General features: G+C 41.7%; 1 protein-coding gene across 2 annotated transcripts in view; it reads left to right on the top strand.

Moving 5' to 3' along the window:
* Window positions 1–10,821, top strand: part of LOC147901833 (acetyl-CoA acetyltransferase 2-like) — a 50,210-nt gene extending 39,389 nt beyond the window's left edge. Inside the window, exons 12-16 of one of the 2 annotated variants that reach the window (XR_015540988.1) lie at window positions 9,373–9,459; window positions 9,606–9,696; window positions 9,845–9,890; window positions 10,044–10,144; window positions 10,183–10,821. Coding sequence is in view for 1 of the 2 variants with exons in the window: in XM_087374530.1 (XP_087230656.1) it covers window positions 9,373–9,459; window positions 9,606–9,695 (177 nt within the window). In the remaining variant the exon portion in view is untranslated. Of the gene's footprint in view, window positions 1–9,372; window positions 9,460–9,605; window positions 9,697–9,844; window positions 9,891–10,043 lie in introns of both variants that reach the window. The other variant, XM_087374530.1, reaches the window with a different exon arrangement.
* Window positions 10,822–23,832: the final 13,011 nt, after the last annotated feature.

The raw sequence follows: 23,832 nt of genomic DNA on the forward strand, positions 1-23,832 counted from the left end.
GTACTTTCTTGTACATGTTCACATTGCCACTACAGGGGGAATTTGCTGGATATTGAGTAGCGTTGTGTGAACACCCCTTGGGGCACTTTTTATCTCCCATTAGGAGGGTTTCGCCCCCTTTAGGATTAGGTCTATATGTACCTCATTTTGGAGTTGGACTGCAAACCTTGTGACAGTTCATAATAGCACGTCAGTGCTCTTCACATGCAACCATATGCTGACGAGAGTGGTAGTAAATTGAGTGTGTCCCATTCACAACGTTGCATCGCGCAACCAGATATGCCATGTGCACGTGTCATAAATGTTAAATGGTCGTGAGTGAATACTAGTTGATCCCTTGCAGGTGAGATCGTCTTATGAAGGCTGGTGGTACAACAGTGATAGGTGCCATCTCTCCTTATTTTCTCAAACCCGGGGCTGATGGGAAGCCCTCCATGTATCTTAGCTTAAGGAAGTAGGAGATCTTCTGCAATCGGTAACTAGGCCAAAGCCATGACCAAATGAGGAGGAGGATACGTGCGTGCATCGTACAATCCACAACTGTATGGGTGGGCAAAGCGACTCTTCCCAATTTTAATTCACCTCCCTAAGCGGATAGATCTGCTACAACTAGAGCTGCCTTTGTGCATGCTGTCCTTTGGTTGAATGTGCGTCAGTGGCCTAATGCTTGCTCCTTTCTATGATCCTTTGCTAATGTGTGAAGATGAGTAGTCATTTTGAGATCTTTGTCTAAGGCGGGAGGTTCTAGTTGCAGCACTCCCTAGACGTAATTTTTGTTGCACCGTCGAGGGCTTTTACTGAAATGTTCTATCCTCTCCCAACTAATAGGTACAGTCGTGACACAGGGCTATGTAACGGACTCTCTACGAGATTTGTGTTGTCTAAAGCATTGAGAGGTTGGCACCATGTGGAATGACTGCCTCAATCTCCTATAATTGTCATCCTACCCCTCTTATGGGCAAGGAGGCACTGCGTCACTTCTTAGGCAGTTGCTCCACAACCCCATGGATCCAACCACGTTTCCATTGCACCTAGCCAATGTACCTCCTTCCTTCCAAGCTGAGCCCCTCTTGGTTTTAGACCACGAGGTGTCAAATGAGTGGTTTGTTGGCATAACACGCTCATTGGTTGTAATTCTTCTCATTATATTTGGTTGTCAAACACTCTGTTACAATGGTCTTGAGGACCGAGACTTGTGTAACTATTGTTTAGGGTTCCGTAGTTCTCTATCAAGGCATTTGTTTTAGAATCTGACTTGCTTATGGTTTAATAAAATTTTACAGACCCTACCGTGGCATGCCATGTATGATGCTAAGAATGAATCTCTGTTAGGCTTTGGGGTTTCTTACAAAACCCTTTCTTTCTTTGTATATTGAAGTGTGTTCAATTCATGTTTAGCTTTGCTATTGAATTGCATGCTCTCTTCTCCATTTGATTTAAAGTGATATTAAAGCCACCCTCTTGGAGCAATCCCACATCAAGTGCAAATGCTTGTGAAGCTTCAGAGGCGACCCGAGAGAGAAGATATCCAAGCAAACACGAGAGATCAGCAAGCAGCCTGTGTTGTCAATTGGCATTCTTGTTTTCAGCCCTTGGCACATATTTTGAAGCAATATAGCTTGCATCTAAGCCTTTTACAAACTATATGGACATTTGCATCTGCAATAGTTCAAACAGATGATTTCCAGGCAGGCCATTTTTTGAAAATTTGATTTCTCAATGCCCCAATTCCGTACAGTCTACATGGAACCCTAATTGCAGGCGAAATCAAAATATGGAAGACAGCTTCTTTGTATGTCATTTTACCTCGGGTGACCATGTAACAACTCCATTTGCAGTTATAGCCGTTAGAACAGGCTCATTTTGGAGTTCCAGCCCACACATGCAAGATTCTTGCAGAAAATTCAAGGAAGACAGCAGAGACAACTTGTTTTTCCTGTTTTTGGAGGTGAAAGTTGCCATTTTTGCTTCAGCGGGTCAGCTTTGATTGCATGAATGCCTAGCAAGGAGTCTTCAGCCTTGTTTTACCTTTTTATGGCAAATTATCATGAAGTATGAGGTTTAAAAACAGCTACAACATTCTCGTAGACAATGCCAAGTTTACTTTCAATGACTGCAAAGACTTCAGCTCAAGCTTGGAAAATTCTGGTTGACAACTCTGAATTGAGCAACACAAGCCGGGGTATTGCAACTCGAGTGAGCTCCACCCATGAAGATGAGACAAGTAGATTCAGGAGATTATAGAGTAGAAGTAATTGATGAGAGAATAGAGAACAAAAACCTCATTCGCTTCATTTTGAGATCTTTTACGCCTTCCAATGGAAATTTACTCTCCAATTCAATATGACAGCTAGATTCGCCATGCTTACTATGCAAGAGATGATTAGGATGCTCTGTTTGGGAGAGCAGAATCCAGATGATGCAGAACATGGAAGACTATAATTCGCAATGGACAAGTCTTTGCAGCTTGAGGTTGTGGAAAAGGCAAAAGGAAATTTAAAACAAAAAATAGTTGTCTCAAACATAGGTAGAGGTGGCGCAATAGCAATGCCAACCTTAATGTCCAGGTGTCCAGTAATGGATCTAAGCAGATACTTACGAAGGGTAAATGCTATTGTTGTGGTCCATGCTCCCTAGTGTAGGGGTGCATTTGACATTCCCTCCTGCTTAAATTTTGGGTGATGATAGCTGCTGAGGGACCGTGTGAATTTGCAAACCGAATGTGATCGTGATGACCACCAACTGCTGCGCGAAACTTGACTGTCCTCCCAAAGAACTGAGGAATAACAGTCTGGCACTGGGATTGATCTGGTATCGCTCCAAAAGGCTGGGGAACAAATGTTTTGTTATGATAACACGGCGGCTTAATAAAAACTCTTGAGAACGGGTGTGGAAGCCGAACTGTTGAGGCTTGTCATCCCACCATGCTACTATTGCGAACTCTTGATCCTCTGGTGGTATGGCACTCTGATAGGCTCTTGGACATAGGAGCTGCCTGTTATCCTGATTGCTTTGCAGATCTTACTTGTGCATTTGACATCCCAAAAAGGGATTTTATTTGGTCAGTTTGCTAGTGTTTTTTGAGATTATTGGTGAAAATGGTTCAGAACAACCCCAATGAGGTGTTTGGAGTTCTCACACATGAGGATAAGTTGGATGGCACCAACTACTCCTTGTGGAGTTTCATGGTTCGCAATATCTTGGTTGGCAGACATCTTTAGGATTATGTCAATGGAGATGAAGCAAGATCAGATACAACGGCTACACCTATCACTCCTACAGCTGGAGGTAGGGGTAGAGGTGCAAATGCAGCACAAGTAGTTGGAGCAGCCGCTCCAGGAGCTCCCACAGCAGAGCAAAAAAAGATGGGACTCTAGAGATGCACAAGCTCTTTCAGTGATTTCTCTCTCTGTCAAGAGGTTCATTATACCTCACATTTGGTAATGCAAGATATCTATGGCAGTTTGGGAGATACTAGAGAGTATGTTTGCAGCAGAAAATGATGCCAGAGTTTCCTTTCTGAAGCGAGAGCTTTCCCATACGCATATGGATGAGGGAGATTCCATGAATTCTCACCTCACAAAGCTTCAGGACTTGAGGGAACAATTGCTGAATATTGATGAAGTCATTCCGGATTCAAAGATGATCACCACCACTTCGAACTCTGTTCTTGAGTCCTATCTTGGTTTCCACACCTTGCCGAATTTGTCATTGAGGGGGGGCAGCAATCCTCTCTCTTTTCAGGAGTTGGTAGGACTTTTATTGTAGGGAGCAAACTTGAAGAAATATGGCAACCTGGGCTGGCGAGCATGCTATGCTTTACAAGTTCAAGCCCAAGGGTAAAGGGAAGAAAAACCACATGCCAATCAGCCCATACATCAGCATAAAGCTGATTCAGGACAGCCCTCTTATAAGGCAAAGGGTGATGCAGATAAGCAAAAAAAGAACGGCATTTGTCATTATTTGAAGAAGCTAGGTCATTATATTGGAGAATGCAAGAAGCGCATAGCCAAAGAGAAGAAAAGGGATTCCGATATGGTTGTGTCAGATGCATCAGCTCCACATTCTCATGATGGGGGAGATGTTGCAGCCAACTTTGTGGAAGAGCACTATGCCTTTCTGTCTTGCACTTCAGATTTTTCAGTGGGTAGTTCAGATGCTACAGCCACTAATGATGATGACCCTTATGCTTTTTTGACTTGCAGCTATGATCCTTCAAAGGATGCATGCTCTCTTAGTGTCAATGAGACACTGAATACTTGGTATTTTGATAGCGGTGCTTTAAAGCACATCACTTCCAAGAGTCTTTTTGCATCTTTGCACCCACCACCTACCAAAAAGAAGGTGACTCGTGCAAACAATTCTTCTTATTCAGTGTGTGGAGTAGGAGACATTATTCTCACATTCACTGATGGCACAAATTTCAGAATTTCAGATGTTCTCTCTGTGCTAGGCATAAAGAAGAATTTGCTTTCAGTGTCCTCACTCAATAGAGGAGGATTTCAGATTGTTTTTGATGATGATAAGTGCGCAGTTAGAGACAAAGAGAATGACTATGCTTTGATGTTGTCCGGCACTGTCTTTTTTAGCGTGATTTATATGAAAAAAGATCCGATCTTGCATTATTAGTGAACACTCTCACTGCTGCGATGTAGAATGTGGAGTTATGGCATGCCTGGTATGGGCACATGAGCTATGGCAGCTTAATGACACTTGAGAGGCATGATATGGTTGATGCATTGCCTCCTTTAGAGTCGCCTCCTCCTCATGCATGTGAAGGTTGCATCCTTGGCAAGATGCATAGACTTACCCTTCAAGAAGGATGATGCAGTGAAAGCTACCCGGAAATTACAGCTTATTCACAGTGATGTCTGCGGTCCTATGAGGATACCTGCTTTGGAGTTTCGACACAAGTTGTTAGATAAGGCACTTAAATGCATTTTTGTGGGATATAGTTCACAAAGCAAAGGCTATCGTCTCTACAATCCTGCTACACGCAAGATTTTTGTTAGTAAAGATGTTATATTATCTGAAAATTCAGCACATACACATGCTGAATTTCATATTCCAGCTTCTTCAAATGATGTGTTTGAGGGGATGCTTCCTATAGCATGTGGATCCCCCGTTGAAAATCAGAATTTACAGCAACCTCCTCCAGATCCACATGCCCCGATTCAGCCACCGGCTGATTTTGTACCTCCTCAGGGTGTGGATGAACTTGTCAGGCAAGAGATTCAAGAGATACATGCAGCCAAAACAGTCCCGAATTGGTTCTTCAGACTCTCAAGGAGAGTAGGCTTGAAGCCCTATTGCCTGGCAGAACTCGTAGTGCAGTAAGGCACGCAGGGGGGGCTCTTTTAGTTGAGACAGCTTATGCAGGGACTCTTCTTGATGAAGAGGAGCCTGACTCTTTTGAAGAAGCAAAGGATAATGGCATTGGATGCACATGCACAATGAGTTGCAGTCCATAGAGAAAAATCCGACTTGGGATGTTGTGGATTTGCCACCAGGTAAGCATGCCATTGGTACCAAGTGGGTTTTCAAGGTGAAAAGGAAGCCAGATGGGTCTATTGACAGGTACAAGGCACGGCTGGTTACCAAAGGCTATGCAGAGAAGAATGGCATAGATTATGAGGAGACATTTGCTCCTACATCTCGGATAACTACCATACGGTCAGTTATTGCGATGGCTGCAAATTTTGTGTGGAATGTCCATCAATTGGACATAAAAACAGCTTTTCTTAATGGGGACTTATAGGAAGAGGTTTATGTCAAGCAACCTCTTGGATTTGAACTTTTTGGCAATGCACTTCAAGTATGCAAGCTTAACAAAGCTTTATATGGGCTGAAACAAGCCCCCACGTGCATGGTATGCCAAGATTGATGCATTCCTGGCAAGTAAGGGATTACACAATAGTCCCACGGAAAGCACCCTTTACATCAAAAAGGATGGGGGGGATATTTTAGTCAGCATTCTTTATGTAGATGACATGCTGCTCACAGGATCAAATGAGGATATAATTGCAAATTTCAAAGCTGAGTTGAAAGCTGAATTTGACATGATAGATTTGGGCATGTTAAATTTTTATATGGGGATCTAGTTTATACAAGACAAGTGTGGCATTGTTATGTCTCAATCCAAGTATGTGCAGAAGCTTTTGGATAGGTTCAACATGCATGATTGTGAGCCTATTGCCACTCCCATGGAGCCGGGGCTGAAGCTTACTATGTATGAAGCAGGTGAATCAGGGGATGCCACACTTTACAGCCAGGCTATTGGATGTCTCATCTACTTGTGCAATACACGGCCTGATATTCAGTATGCAGTATCTCAGGTGAGCAGATATATGCACAGCCCAAAGACAATACATTGGTAGGCTGTAAAATGCATCTTCAGACATTTGTAGGCACAAAGTCTTTTGGCTTGATGTTTCCCAGGGGGGTTGACTTGCAGATGCATGCTTACAGTGATTCAGATTGGGCTGGAGACTATGATACTAGGCAGTCCACTAGTGGTAATTGTTTCTTTTTGGGCAACACTTGCATTTCTTGACTGAGCAAGAAGCAATCTACAGTGGCTACTTCCTCATGTGAAGCTGAGTACAGGGCAGCTTTCACAACGATAGTTGAGTGCGTTTGGTTGCGACGTTTGTTCGCTGATCTTCGTCTCATATTGGAGGGTCCTTCTCCTATTCTCAGTGATAGTCAGAGTGCTATTGCAGTGGCAAAGGATATTGTGTTTCATGCTCGCACGAAGCACATTGAGTTTCATTATCATTATGTTAGAGAGAAGCTGCATGCAGGGGGAGATCAGTATGATCTATGTGTCAACACATGACAATGTTGCAGACATCTTCACCAAAGCACTTCCACGTGAGAAGTTTGAGGCATTTTGCAGTGCCCTAAATTTATCTCCTTTTGGTGACTGATCACTACCTTGTACACCACATTGGCACTGCAGGGGGGTGTTAGAATTATTAATATATTCTAGGCAGTGGCCAATGTAATGTAATAAGTGAGTTAGGGGCACTTATCCCTCTTAGAGGTTTTTCCCCCTAACCACCGTCTAATCTCCAACTACGGTTAGTGATTAGATAGGGTTTTGTCACTTAAACAAAACCCTTATCTCTTTCTTTGTACTTACACTTCATTCACTTCAGTTCAGTACACTTTGGGAGTGAACTACATTCAGCTCACTCTCCATCTTGCTTACTCTTGCTCTCTTGCTTTTTCTCACATAGTCTGGGGTAGAAGCAAAATATAGAATGAGATAATATCGTAGACATTTTCCCTTCTCTGCTAGCTGAGTCCCCATAACTAATCTTTGCTGCCAAGACTCCTCCAACCTAACTCAGATAAGAAGGAACCATACTGCTTTGATACCAATGTAACATGCGGGGACTAGCTGAGCGGAAACATAGATGAACATACAGGAGAACTCAAGCATGAGAGACACAAGAGATCTACCACTAGTCTAGGGTAGAAACAAAATATAGAACTAGATAATATCCTAGACATTCTCCCTCCTTTGCTAGCTGAGTCCCCATAACCAAGCTTTGTTGCCAAGACTCCTCCAACCTAACTCAGATAAGAAGGAACCATACTGCTCTAACATAGATGAACATATAGGAGAACTCAAGCATGAGAGACACGAGAGATCTACCTAACTATAGTACACTGCTTTATTCATACTTGGTTGCCAAATCGGTAAACAAAACTGTGCTGAGACCACTCCCCTAACTATGACATGTGGGAGATGGAGCTAAGCTGCGGAACTACGACACCCAAACCTCGCTCATATGCTGGCTGGGAGAACGCTGGAGGCTGGGAGCTGAGTCCTGAAATGATGAAGGTTTGAGTGAGTGAAAAGGGGGGCTGAAGGCCCCTTGTATAGGGCTGAGAACCAGCCAACCTTGGGCCAGCACAACCGACTGGCTGGTCGGTTTTGGCTAACCAGGCTGCTGCCCTTGCCTATAAAACCAGGCCTTTTTGGGCCATTTCAGGAAGGCCTTGGTGCTGCCTCTGCAGCTCTCTTGCCCTCCGTCCACTTTGTGTGCTGCCCTTGGGAACCCCCAAATCTTGCCAGATATGCTGCAATTTGCTGACTATGCAGCCAGTTGTCTCTGCCACCTGGGCTTGACCCTGATGTATGTGACATGGTGCCTATGGATGAGCCGCCAGCCGCATGTAGCGAGCAAGCTCTAGATGCACATACACTGTGATGTCTATTTGCAGCCAGTGGCTTGTGCATGTGATGATAACATGGCACGCTTTCATGCATGATGGATATGCAGCCATATATTGGACAGCCCTGTGATGTCTCAGATGATGATGAGCAGCTTATGTATGAACGGTTAGAAAAAATGCCAAAATGTGATGCCTATGATACATGTGTCCTCGATGCATTTGTGATAAGGACGAGCATACTTTCCAAGAGATTGACTCCTTTGAAGTACACAAATGTCGCATGGTTAATAGACTCTGGTGCTAGCAAGCACAGAGGAGGTAAGAGGAATACCTCGCAGCGTTGTGGAGGGTAATTGAGCCTTAAGGGGATCTACTCCCTTTCTTAGAGGAGGTGTCTTGTGAAGTGGAGATAGGCCTTGGCCAAATGGATACTCTTTGCAGTGTAAGCATTGTCAAGCTAAATCTTCGACCTCCACCTTGTGGCAAAGCTCTTCCCATTCAGAGTGTCTAATAGATTATAGGATCTTTGCAGGGGGGTAGTTGTGTGTCCTCTTTCAGTAGGCATACCTTTCATACTGTCATGTATGAGCATTGAAGCCACTGTTGTGGGCGTCTTCAGGAAATTGCTGGGAAGCATCAATCAAAAGAAGAATGTTCTTATATTCCTTGGGAACCATTGAGTGACTGGAAACCTTGGCTCACTGTGTTCTTTCCATGTCGTCAACTCCACTTATGGTACTTGAGTAGAAGAAAGACCAGATGGGAGTGCGGGTAAACTGGACTCTGTTGTACTGAGAGCTGGGTAGTCTTTGTCGAAGTAAGTTGGAGAAGGAAGACCCTTTTCCCATAAATGGTGATCACCTGAATGTGTAGTCCCCTTTTAATCCAAGGTTTTCTGAATCAAATGTTGAACCTGGCATTATGTGATGTGAGACTAACGATGTGTCTGTGGTGGGAGTCACAAGATGCCTCCATTTGGCTGGACCTGGTACCATCAGAAAGTCCTTTCATAAGTCAAACACTTCCTCGAACCTGCTAATAATTGAGCCCAAAATGGGAGAGAGAGAGAGAGAGAGAGAGAGAGAGAGAGAGAGAGGTTCTCAAATGCAGAGAGAGAGAGAGAGAGAGAGAGAGAGAGAGAGAGAGAGGTTCTCAAATGCTATTCGTGATATTTATGGGTTCCAGGACATGGTGAATGTGCATGGAGGGGCAGTTGCATTGGGTCATCCACTAGGTTGCAGTGGAGCACGCATTATTGTCACACTTTTGGGGGTACTTACTCTTTGAAGCATTTTGGTTGAATGGTTGTAGTTGGATTCTTTTCTGTGAACTCTCCTATTTATGAATGAATCCTAGTTAGACTGCTTCTAATTGATCAATCTATTTCTGCATTTGGAATGTTATCCTTTTTACATCAGGCTTTGAAGAATAGACAAGGCAGGTTTGGAGTCGCTGGAGTTTGTAATGGAGGAGGTGGTGCATCAGCTGTTGTGGTAGAGTTAATGTAAGGTAAGTCATAAATGAAGGCCACACTATGGTGCATCTCAAAAAGCTCTTTTAAACTAGTAGTTGGATTCATTTGCAGCTTGGCAATTTTAAGAATTTGTAGCTCTTGCTTTTATTTGCAGAATGACACCATTGGTTTTTTTCTTTGCAGTTTCAAGCATTTTCTAGCTAAAAAATTTCAGTCCTTTACTATACGTGTAAGTGGAACAATTTGTGGCTTTCTGATTTACTTGCAGGACAACAGTATGTTCTTCTCAGGGTTAAAGCATTTTTAACATTCTTTTCCTTGTGTTGCTTGAAAGACAGTTTCTCTCAAGGCCAAATTTATGCTCCATTCTTTTATTATGCAGATGTATGGAGTCTAGCAGATGTTTGCTGTAGCGTCGAAGCTATTTTCCATTGGAATTGCTCTCGCTTATTCGTCTGGGAGTACTTTGACAGTTGAATGCAAGTTTCAAATCAAATAGAGAGGACTTGTGCACTCAGCAGTTTCAAATAAAATAGAGAGGACTTGTGGGAGATATCTTACTGAAAGCCTCGAATCCGCCAAAGCAGGCAGGCATGGATAGGTAGAAGCTGTTAAGCTCTTAAGGCTAACATAAGCTGAAAGGAGGAACACCACAACAATGCCTACCCCACGAGGATACAATTCTCCACTCTGCATCTATGTACAGCTGGGATAAGCCTTGTGGTTTCTCTACCACTTTATATACCAAGACAACTCTCCACACTTCATACCAAGGCAACTAGTAGTTCAATCTACTATAACCAAAACAATGACTTAGAATTGAGGTAAATTTATTGATTAAACTGACCTTCAGGCCTCTAGGTTTGCTGTGCGTTCACACACACTTTTTGTGTGTGAAAAGTAGTATCTCATTTAGAATGTACACACACACCTTTTGTTTGAAATCGATTTGAATTTATATTACAAGAAACAGTCCCCAAAAAGGGACAGCCAGCTACGTGACACACACACACACGCACGCACGCGTATGGTCTCTTATCCTAGTGACTCAAGATTGTATACACAACACACAAAATCAAAGACATAATATGTATTCATATTATTGTCTCACGTATGTATGTGTGTATGTATATGTACGTGTACGCACATAAGCTCAAATGGAACAAATAAACAATATAAACGAAATGGTTGTGCATTCAAGCATGCCCGTATCAATTGAAAGTGACAATGTTTGTTTCAATCTTTGAAAGAGAATAAACAATAGAGTACATTGGTAGGGTGTTGACTAAGTGTAATACGGATATGATAGACATAAAAAAGGAATTAAATTTTATTGTATGGCCTTAGTAGCAGAAGTGAGATTGCCCTAAAAGTACTAGATAAATGGAACAACAATTTGCATGTTTAGATTCAAGCTATCTACACATAGAGTAGTGGTCTTAGTAGCAGAAGTGAGATTTCCCTAGAAGTACTAGATAAATGGAAGGACAATTTTCATATTTATTCAAGTTATCTACACATAGAGTAGTGCAAGATCTTAAAAAAAGAAGTAAGTCAATGGGGTTGGATGGTCTTGGGAGTCATTCATTCACCAATAGTCTTAGAGACATTTTTGACATTGATTTCAATTTGGCAGTATAGTGAATCTCAAAGAATAGATTGAATGATATGTCAGGTTGAGGGAGTTTTCGATTGTTTTAGTTCAATGGGTAAAGGGAATATATTAATGCAAATTGTATTTAGTAGTCGAGGAAAAAGCTTTTAATTGTTAATGATAGACATAGCCATGGTTACCCACCAAAGATGCACCTCCAACATTTGAAATTTTTTTATGCATACTTAGGTAATTATGAAAAGGTGGCAAGTGAAGTTTTTGGGAATGTTCTTGAGACATCTTCACAAGAGAAAACCTTAGATATCCGATCTCAATTTAATCCAAGGGTGGAAAAATGAAATCATAGTGAGTTTGGGCAAATAGCTTAATACCAAACAAACTTCATAATATTCTTGAACATTGGTTTCTCTATTGAAAAAGAGTAGATCAGTATGTGAGACAAACAAAGGGTTGTGAGGTAAAATGTGGATCTTATTCATATTTGTAAAAGATGTCAATCTATAGTGTTATTTAATACTTTTGATGTTTTCAACGAAAGAGGATGAGTTCTCATTTAATCTCTTGGTGGGTCCCATAACATCAATTTCAAATGTGGTAATACTTCATTTAAACTCAAGTCTCATTCCATGTATGTGGCACCTTCTATATGAAACCTTATAGCTTGAAGGATCATGGCTTTAAATATCATGAAGGCAAACGGTTAACAACCTCGTGTCATCAATTAAGGTGAGGAGCGAGGCCATTTTGATGATATCTTGGTGGGTCTAAAGTGACATCAATTTGACTGTGGCAATATAGCATATAGGTTAGCCTTGTCCCATGTGTGGACACCACCTAGATTGAAGCTGAATATAATAAAGGTAATAATTTTCAAGTGTATTTGAACATTTTATAGCGTTATTACAAAGGCTAATCATTACATAAGCATCAAGTACATTTTAAGTTTTTTGTGTGTCATAGTCTATTTTTTATTAGCTTTCAGTGACCTTTTTATTAGTAGCATTACTACAAAAGGGACCACGTCCTACATCTATCATTTGTGGTGGTGTGGGGTCTTGCGGTTGGGTGGGAAAATGGACGGGGTTTCCACCAAAGAAGGCTTGTCCCTCTCCATCTAATCCTCATCGTCATATGAACCAAGTCCCTCTCGCCTTCTAGGCTCTTTATCACATCGCTACCATTATCGCATTCCTCCTTATGAACATCCTGTTGGGGGGATCCGTGGCAAAATAATCTAGCTGAGTGAGGGAGAAGAATTTGTGCTTGGTTCCCTGAAGCACCTTGGGGCTCCCTCTTGTGAGTTTGAGCTCTCTCTCATGTTGAACTAGCTCCCAACCACATCCTGGACTTGTGCCTTAGTGGCTCTAACTCATCAATCTTTTCAAACATTAGGATGATATCATGTTTGCGACTAAAATAATAACCCTGATGATATCAATTATGGAATTTATTGCAATTGAAGCAGTTATTGGGAATTCTTAACCTTGTCAAGTCACCAGCGTTGGTTAATCATTTTGTGCAAATTTGAGATAGACAAACACAAAAGCCCTTGTTTGTTGTGATTAAGCTGCTCAAAGGGACTATGAGACCACACCTATCATTGAGTGGACATGCCTCAATGCAAAGATGATTCGTTCCTTGTTGGCATATCTCTATATACCTTGAAGTAGTTGTTTCCTATTCTATTAACCGTCTCAACAGACTCCAATGAACTTCTTAACATGATATAGTCCTAGTTAAACCTTAAATACTTTGAATTAGAACTTCCACTCATGAATACACAGGCCAAGCATAGAGGCAACAAACTGCCTACACAATAGCTCACCTAGCCTCACACAGCCACAAATTTGCACGGAAGTTTTCAGCTCAACTTGCTCACACTCTTGTAGACATTGATGGTGGTGGGGAAGCAAATATAACTTTTGGAAGTTATTTGGAGCTTTGCTTATATCGATTCTGACCTTCACTTGTGCATTCAAGTATGCATGAAAGCAAACACGGGAATATGGGCACACACTTGAAAATCTAGGAGCTTCTTCCCTTCAACAAAGAGAAAGTGACATAAGAAAGACAAAGGCTAAGGAAGCATTTTAGAATGGGCTAAAGATAGTACCTTGTTCATTCCAAAAACGAATGATATACATAAGGTTTCAGGGTTTACCCTTAATCGAATGTTCCTTTTAACCTTTAAAGTTTTGAAACATAATATTATTTGGCTCATCATGGGCTTACCTATAAGACTATGTCTAAGAGGGGTTTCCCCATACGTTTAAGAAAAGGTTTGAACCCAAAACCTTGTTCATCCCACGCAGAGCCTTACCAGTAAGCTATAGAGTATTATAAGTTCTCCCTTTTGTTATACTAGTATTATAAGTGCTCCCTCATCCCCCTCCCCCTTTGGGATGTTGTTTCCTCTTTAATGCGATTCCCCCTCAATCTCAAGTCCCTCCCTATTTAATGCCGCTCCCCCTCCCTCCTTTATTTTGTTGGAGAGACAGGGCTTGAGCTAGATGACGTGAGCATTGTAGGATTGTAGGTGGTGTCATAGCAAGTTGGGAATGTCTTAAAGCAATATGCATTGAATAACATGTTGTACATGGTCAAATTTAGTTGTCAATAATTTATTTTCCCTTATGAAGAGGTGTAATGAGATGTAGCAACTTAAGTTAAAGCCCAATCTCTAGTACCTACCGTTAACAATAGTTGGGGGTAGTATATAGCTAGATCAATAGCCAGGAAATTTGTGTGCTACATGTTCTCTTCCTTCTACCTTTAAGACCCCCAAGTCTTTGATCAGTAGCTCATGCTCATACTTTCAAGATGAATTTTAGGAGGAAGCTAGATGTGAATCCAATTAAGTAATAGCAAAAAGTGCAATGCATATACAGCTTATGTAATTTAGTTTAGAGAAGGCTTAATATTGAGAATGTTAATTGTAGCATTGGTGTGCATATGGGATATAGGGGTTTTATTACTTATGCTCTTACTTGTATATACATATTTTTGGCTTCAATCCATCAAGGGGAGGATAGAGGACTATATTGTATATGACTTCATGGTATCATGCTGCTTAATAACTAGCATACTAGTCTGTATAATCCAGAAACTAGCTAGCTTTCTAGCCTATTGATAGTGACCTTTAATAGTAACGAGCAAGTTAAGCATTGGAAAATTGCCTAAGCATCCAACCACCTTTTATCATTGAGGAGATCCTTTTAAGTGAAGCTGAACTATGATTTGAAGACTAACTAGCTTGCCTTATGTATCTAACTTGTTGGTTAGCCTACACTAAATGGTCATTTCTATATATAGGAGATGCAAAAGCATTAAGAGAGGTGCTGAGAGAGTCTTGCAGGACTATGACTAGCAATATCTAGCTAATGTTGCTAAAAGACTATGAGCCAATTCAAAGGTATCAAAGCAATGTTTTTCTACATCAATTGGTTTTAGAGCATTTTTGGATTTGGAACATCTTTGTGATCCTAATATTTTAAACTAACTTTATATGTTCTCTCTCTCTCTCTCTCTCTCTCTCTCTCTCTCTCTCTCATAATAGAGATATATTTCCAAAATTATTTTATAGAGGGCCACATGGTCTATGATGTCCAAGCCTTCCCTCGTTAATAACTCCAAACCATAGTTGTAGCTTGGAGTTATCTCATCCAAATCTATAGCCATGTCTTTGTCCATTCTATCAAATGAGCTGACTATAAAGAAGAGAATTTCCACAATAATAGCCCCTTTGATATGGCCTATGTAAGCTTTAATACCAACATTTGCATGAAGTATCAAGGTATTCCTTGTTAACCAAATATGCCACAAACCTGTCCATCTGAGAAAATGAAAGAAGGTTGAATCTTCTGGGTTACAGCCACGAGGAGACCAAAATGATAGTTCAATCCCTCCTATAAAAACATGAGGGGACCTGGAAAGAAAATCCCTGAGCATCATCATCGGATACATCAGCATTCTGAGTAGTGGCAACAACAATAAACTGAGAAGCAACATCTTGTGCAGGATCAATAGGAATTTCCTGTCTTGAATGGCTCCGAGAAGCATCACCCTGAAGAGAGGACTCAATAGGAATCTAAGAAGTAGAACTTGGAGCTGGGTTTTGAGCATCAACACCTTGACCAGAAGTTTGAGCAGCATCAACTGGAGTAGGGGGTTTCCTGTGGTAGTATTGAGTGGGTTTATCATGAGCATCATCCAAATTACATCTGCTGATGTGATAGGCAAGATCCTTGCTTAGCATGGTGTGTTCCAGATTACAAGCACTTATTTTGGAAATCAAGTCTCCTTTTCTCCTATCCCACCATAACATAAACATTGCATCAGTAAGCATAACAACATCATTAAACTGGAAGTTGTTTCTATAGACATCCAAATGAACCACAAAGCATAGCCCTAGTTTGGAACCAAAGCTCCTACTTGGTCTTAAAGGGATCCACCAATAAAATAACTTTCCAATTAAGTGCTTCCCTAATTTCTATCTAAATGTATTCCCACACCTTTCTAGCATGAGGCAGGCAACAAAAGATGGAAAAGGTCTTCAATAATACTAGGGCATCTTCTACATTTTACCATCTCCTCTCCTTATACTGAGACCCTTTGCATTGGTCCACATAACCTTATGAAGTATAATCAAAGCTAGGCATGGCATTTTTTCAGGGACATTCTTGTTCCATACCTTCCCAAATCTTTCATACGATTTCTCTCTACTGTCTTGAAGTACCCACCTTGCATTTAGAGTTCTGAAAAAATCCTCAATGTTAGAAGATGGGGTGGCGATTGGAAGAAGTGAAGTACTTCCCACGTAGCTAAATTCCCTGTGATGAATCAAAAGTGCCACCTTTCCAACATGTGTTCCCTTGCCAGAAATCTAGCTTGCTCATAATCAATAGTTGGCATTGGTTGGTTAAAGCAAATTCCCTCCTAGTCTTCCATCTTAACTGCTCTTTATTCCAAGTGTCACGTCAACTATAATACCGTGTGATCACGGTATAAGGTGGGAAGCCAGAGGGCTTGGCAGCACTTGCATTAATAGGGCCTAAAGGGCTTGGATCTAGGGTCACGCCTAGGTCTAGGCATTTATGAGGTGGTGCATAAGGAGTCCTAGAGGGGGCTATAAAGAGAGGAGTCCCTTGTGGGACATGTTGCACCAAAGTTGGAGGCCAAGTGGCAAGTGTTGGGCTGAGCCAAAAAAGAAAGGGGCTTAGAGAAAGAGGGAATCCGTGGCTAGGTGGACTAACATGGTAGAAGCCCTCGAGGTTTGGGGTCACGTGACATTGGTATCAGAGCTCCGTTGATGTCCTTTCATTGAAGTTCGTCTCTGCGCAGCTATTCTCTGACAAGGCTTACATAGTTATGCAAGTGCAGGCAGCTAGCAGCATGGAATCAATGTTTCACCACATTAGCATTCTGTTCAACCGTTTCTGGATTGCACGAGCAGTTAATGGATGCAATAGCGGTTGAATCCACTAAAAGAGTGCAGGTGCGTGGGCCGTCAGCTATTTGGTCACGGGAAGCATGGGAGCTACATTTGGTTTCGAGATATGCTGGGCAATAGCAGGTGGTTATAAAAGGCGGCAGGCAATAGCAAGTCGTTGTAAAAGGCGATGTGCTGATCGATACGTTCCAAGGCATGTAATACCTTGAGAAGATGCAAAATATGCACAGGCGTCTCATTTTTCGTTGTTCACTACAACCACCTGCGAATCGGCAGAGCTTCCATGGTTATAATAATTCGGTGTTCTTAGAAAAGGAACCAGAGTGTCTTCACCACTAGAGGCGATGACTGGACCTGCGCTTCTGAGCTTACCGTGTGCATTTATTTTGATCGGATGGGGAAGGAGAGCTTGCGCACCATTTTGCTGGTTTGCCGTTTCGCCGTTTATCTCCAAAGCTCTCATAACTTTTTAAAAGCACAGAGCGATGTCATACAAAGGTTGAAAACCTTTAGAAAAAAAGCCACATCAGCACTCTCTTTTTACCCCTCTCATCTCTAAGGTTCTTTTTTCCACCACCAAGGACTAAAAAGCCATTTCATCTTCCCTAAAGGTCTCTAACTTCCCCAATCTCCTTAGCGGCCAAACTCAAACAAGAAGATCGAAGTGTGGACTTTGAGATCGAAGAAAGTGGAAGAGGCCGGAGTTAAAAGAAGATTTTGGGGATCGAGTTCAAGGAAAGTGAGGACGAGTCCGCGAATCAAAGAAAGCGAGACGACTTTCAAGACAAATCCAGCGCCTCGAACAAATACCAGCAAAGTGGGCATCACATTTTTCGTTCTGACATAAAGCACTTTGCTTTATAATTTCTAAAAAATATACATCTCTATAATGACCACTCCGGAAAGGGATGGTATGATTAGGGAGGCCGAGGAAATGGCTAGAAAGGGAAAAGCAATAGTTGGAGAGGAAATACATGAGGAGGTACAAACTGAAACTCAAGAGGATAACGTGGAAATGGAGGATATTGATTACGGTGACTATGGAATTCCATATACGGAATTCACTAAACTTAAAACTCGAACGCAAAATATATAAACACAGCTAGGAGTTATCAGTGAAACACTAAAAACCCTAGCTGAATCTAGCTCATAAGTATTCTTGCTAGCCAATAGCATATCATCCACATATAGTGCCAAGATTATCAGGCTATTATCCTTAGCCCTTTTAGTGTAGAGGCAGTGATTAATTTCACTCCTTCTAAAACCCTGGGACCGAATGAAAGCATCAAACTTCTGATACCATTCTCTAGGCGCTTGCATAAGACCATAGAGACTCTTCTTCAGCTTGCAAACTAAATGCTCTTTGCCCTTTTCTTCAAAGCCTTCCGGCTGCACGATGTAAATTTCCTCATGCAAATCCCCATGCAAGAAAGCTGTCTTGACATCCATCTGCATAAGCTCCATATCCTCTACTGCCACTAGTCCAAGCATGCATCTAAGTGTGGTCATCTTCACAACTGGAGCGAATATCTCATCAAAGTCCACACCCTTCTCTTGCTTGAACCCTTTAGCGACCACGGGCCTTGTACCTAGGCACATCATCACCTGTGACCTTCATTTTGTAGACCCATTTACATGGCAATGCTTTCTTTCCATGTGGCAAAGAAACCAAGTCCCAAGTCTTATTCTTCATAAGTGAACTCATCTCTGATTGCATAGCATACTCCCACTTGCATTGATCCTCACGCATCATAGCCTCTCTGTAGCAAGAAGGCTACCCGCAATCAGTAAGCATCACATAGTCTACCCCTGGAACAAACCTATCAGGCGGTCTAGACACTCTAGATGATCTTCTCAAGGGCATTTCAGCTTGCTGTCCCACCTGCATATCAGCCACATTTGGCTCATCATTTCCACCAATAGATGATCCATCATCTACCCTTGATTGTATACCTATGGGAGTACTTGGTGGCACCATTTCTTGCACATTTGGTGCATGGACAGCTTGCTGTCTATCAACATATGCAGGTGGATTCACATCTTGGAAAGTGATTCTCCTCATTTCCACATCCCTCATGGGTGCCTTATGCATCTTCTTCTCATTGAAGACCACATCATGGCTATGTATGATCTTCTTTGCTTTTGGATCCCAGAGACGATAGCCCATCTCTCCACTTTCACCATAACCTAGAAAGATGCATTTCCTAGACTTAGGATCTAGCTTCTTTCGAAGCTCATTTGGCACATGTGCATACGCCTCACACCCAAATATGCGCAAATGAGAGTAAGAGGGCTTCTTGCCACTCCATGCCTCTTCAGGAATACCACCATCCAAACTCTTACTAGGTGATCTATTGATCACATGCACTGCAGTCTTCATTGCCTCAGCCCAAAAACCACCAGAAAGACTTGCATTGGAAAGCATGCATTGCAACCTTTCTTGAATGGTACGGTTCATCTTTTCTGCAACTGGATTTTGCTCTGGAGTATGAGGGGATGTGAGCTCCCTCTTAATCCCACGTGTATCACAGAAATGCTGAAAGTCATCAGAGAGATACTCTCCACCATTGTCAGTCTGTAGGCATTTAAGCATTCTACCTGACTGATTCTCAACCAAGGCCAGCCATTTCTGAAATACCTGGAACACATCACTCTTCCGAGCTATAGCATAAGCCCACACTTTACTAGTTGCATCATCAATGAATGTCACATAGTATTCAGCCCCGCCTAATGACCGTGCAGGCATGGGACCACATACGTCTGAATGCACCAAATCAAGCATTTCAAACTCTTTCTTTCCCCTTCTTTTATGGGCTGATTTAGTTTGCTTCCCATAGAGACAATGCTCACAGAATTCAAAATCAGAGAAACTCAAATGCGGTACATAACCCAAATGGCATAAGAGTTTCATTCCATTCTGGCTCATGTGCCCCAACCTGCAATGCCACAAAGAAGTGCTTGGCTGCTCGGTTATTGCAACAACATGATCAAATACCCCTGATACATGTAAGGGATACAAAGTCCCACACTTGGCACCCCTGGCCAAAAGCATAGAGCCCTTCTGAATTTTCCAACTCTGAAAGCCAAAATTGGTGTGAAAACCAGCATCATCTAGCTGACCAACTGAGATAAGACTCTTGGTTAGCTTAGGCACATGTCTCACATGTTTCAAAACAAATGCAGACCCATTTGCAAAAGAAAACTTTATGTCACCTACTCCCACTATGTCACATGCATAGTCATTTCCAAGATGCACACAACCTGTCTTTCCACTGTCATAAGTGGAGAACCATTCCCTATGGGGAGTAACATGGAATGAAGCACCAGAATCCAAAATCCAATCCTGGGAATATGCATCATCTGAAGTGGTAAGCAACTCTATAGATAAACTAGACATGAAGAGAACGTCATTGTCACTATCATGTGTGACTGCATTGATCTCCTCGATCTTCACTTTTCCTTTGTCCTCCCTTGGACTCTCTTCCTTTTGATTTGCACCCCAATTTGCAATCTTTTTCTTATCCTTTTGCTCTCTTTTCAGCTTGTAGCAATCCTTTTTCATATGGCCCTTCTTGCCACAGTGTAACACTCAATGTTCTGTGCCCTGGATTTGCTACGAGACTTCCCTCTTTCTTGGGACTTCCCCTTGAACTGTGATCTGCCCCTTTGCACATTTAAGGCTGCATCCTGCTTGTTGCCATCCATAGACTTCCGTCTAATCTCCTCGGCCAACAAGCTACCCACAACATCATCAAATTTCAGTACTCCACTAGGTGCAGAGTTACTGACAGCTGTACGGAAGGTATCCCATGAGGATGGCAATGAACATAAGAGAAATGTTGCCTTTGTCTCCGCATCAAAATTCATCTTCTGAGCCTAAAGCTGGCTGAAAATAATATTGAATTCATTCAAGTGAGAAGCAATGGAGACCCCTTCCTTCATCTACAGCTCAAACAACCTCTTCATGAGGTAAACTTTATTAGAGGCAGTTTCCTTCTCATAAGTGGCACAGAGTTTCTTCCACAAATCTTCCGTAGTCTGCTCATTTACTACTGTGAAATAAACTGACTCTGCAAGATGAAGTCTAATAGTAGACTTTGCTAATGCATCCAACTCATTCCAATCATCCTCAGACATATTTGCAGGCTTAGCTTCAATCCCTGCCAAGGGTTTAATCTGCTTCTTTTGAATAAGCACATCCCTTATCTGCTCTTTCCACAAAGAAAAGTTTGTCCCATCAAAATTTTTAAAGTTGAAAAACTCCTTTTCAGACATGGAAGAGGATGCCATAATGCAAATAAAACAAAATCCCAAATGCTAGTGCATACAAGAGAGAATCACACCAAATACCAGGTGCACCCAAATGTGTATGCCACAATAGACTAAAATATCACCAAAACTCAAAGCTCAAAGCATCTGACTCATGTGCATATACTATGCATCCATATGAGCAAATCTGGCCCAAAAGAAAATGCCAACTGCAATGGCAATCCAAAATGCCAATAAGTGCCAAATGACTCAACCATAAACACCATCCACTGGCATATGCATCAATAATATCTCATCCAAGAGAGCATAGCACTATCAGTGCATCACCTGCAATGTGTCAAAGCTGTCCCTCAACATAAAATAGCATCCATGTGCAAAGCGGCCATAAAAATAGCATCCCACAAGGCAATTTGGGCCTATCAGCGCATCCAATAAGGACCGCAATGCATCCAAATGGCCTATAAATCATCCACTGCAACCCAATGCATACCACGAATGAGCGCACACTACTCAAACCGTAACCAGAGTGATCTCCATAAGGTATGCTCAAGAAATCATAGTCCCACGGTAATGACCGCTACTAAAAATAGAACCTGAGATGCCTCAAAACATGGGTGCCATTGCATAATCGGACTCAGCAAGAAAATCTGGAAATATCTCTCTTCTGCTAGAACTCCAAAATCCCAACCGATGAGTGAGAAATGGGAGTCAATACTTATCCACTGCCATGTGGCATAAATCTAAGGTTTCAAAACCTTAGAATGAAAAATGCATAACAGAGAGACGAAATCGAATACACAGAGATCTATAACTCTGAAAATCCTCCACCGAATCGTGCAAGAACTGACAAGTAGGGGTTTTTCGGCGTCCGGAACGCAATGGGATAGACGGTTTTAGAAACCGTGGTCTCAATCACTGGGTCCAACACACGGACTGAAAAACGTTTTTGGAAACAGAGCTGTTTGTAAACTCCACCGGAGTGCAAATGATGAGCAACATAGAAGTTTTAGGACCTTCTGAGTCCACCGGAACTGACAGATTTGCAAATGGCTGCTCCAAACTTGAGTTCCAACACCTGGGCAAAAAACGCAGAAACTGACACAGAGAGCCAGAAATCCCAATGAAATGACCCCAAATTCAATAATGAAGTTGTTTCCAAGCTCCTGAAGTGAAGTGGACACTAAAAGCAATAGTTACCTCTACAAGTCAATACGGAGTCTCTGTCATCGAACGGAACAGGGAAAAGCTCAAAAAACGACTTTTTCTTTGAAACCACTTAACAAGCTCTCAAAACCACTTCGCAAAGCCAAAGTGACTTTTCCAAAGGTTCCTCCAAGGTCTCTGCACACTCGGATGCAAGTAAAGTCGCCCACAAAGCTTCCCACAGAGCTTCTCCTTCCTCCCACAGAGTTACTGAGCTTCAAGCATTCACGCACGCTCAGCTAGATCACTCGGGCTCTGATACCAGTTGAGAGTGCTCTCAACGGAAGCAAGAATGGAAGAAGGAGGGAGAGAGACAGAGAGCCACACAAGTTTGGTGGGTGTAGAACCACCCTAATCTTCTTTTTCATTCATTTATATATGTATTTGAGTATTGTACATAACCGGGGTAAAGGCACAATGACCTTTAACCCCCACAGAATTTTGTGGCAACATTTACCTATGTTGGCTCATCTCTAAGAGAGCTAACCTTGGTTTCTAACATGGGATTGGAGCCAGAAGTCCTACTTTAGTGATCAAGTAGAAATCTTAGATAGAAAACATATAGGAGCATTGTATGTTCCACTTAATGAATATATGAATAGAACCCCTATGTTACAAGGAACCCATGTGTAGGAGCTTCTCTCGGTGTTATCAACATAGCTAGAATATTTGCTTTGCCCAATATTTTCTAAGGTAGCAAAACAAAGAGCTAAGTAGTAAAGCACATATTAAGGGAAAACCTGATAGAAAAGGTGGGTGTAATTCCAACTATGTAGCCAGCCCCGAATGGATATGTCGAGCGAAAAACAAATGAATGGATCTCCGAATATGTAGCTCTAAAAGAGAGTGCAACTTAGGCCAAAACATAGTCGCAGAAGACAAAGCAAGCCTAAGCTGCTGGCGTAGATTCAAAGCGTGACCTTTTTCATAAAATTTGCGATAAAAAAAGCAAACACTACTCAGATTGAACATCCACACAACAAGATAATGATGGATCACAAGGTAGAATATATGACTGAAAATATGTAAACATGATCATGTGGTACATATACATATCATGTCTTTTATGCTTGCAGAAAATCGTCCATACATTCGATCCAAAAACGTGGAAACAGAATCAACTATGTCAAAAGAAAAAAAACACATTTTCATCATAAGGATTAATTTTGCTTAGTGAAAATACCTATGTAATCTGGACAGTACCATGCTTTAAAAAACTTAGGGAGCCAAAAAAGGATTTTAGCCCTCCATACTTCTATTATGACCAATGTCTAAATGATAGTTCTATTGGAACTAGAAATGAATGCATCTAAACCACTATGTTGATTGCTCATCCAGTATCCTATAGACTATTATGTTAAACTTAATACGTGACCACAAACTCAAGCATAAGAGGAGCATGATTCAAGTGAAATAATTGGCAAAGACACTCTGTAACTAGTATCCTACTGCATCTAACGGAAAATATGCACCAGGCGTTAACAAGCTTCTATTTCCACCCCTATAAGCAAACTCGTATCCTGTAGTATGAAAATATTGAAGGAAAACATTGCACTTAATGCATCAATTAAGCCAGTGACCACTCATCATGCACAATCGAACAATCATCAAGGAAAGTCTAGTCAAGCAAGTTGA

Source organism: Dipteris shenzhenensis, chromosome 5, assembly GCF_047967505.1.
Source record: "Dipteris shenzhenensis isolate YYH24624 ecotype China chromosome 5, Dip_SZ_1.0, whole genome shotgun sequence".
In the NCBI taxonomy this organism is placed as follows: domain Eukaryota; kingdom Viridiplantae; phylum Streptophyta; class Polypodiopsida; order Gleicheniales; family Dipteridaceae; genus Dipteris; species Dipteris shenzhenensis.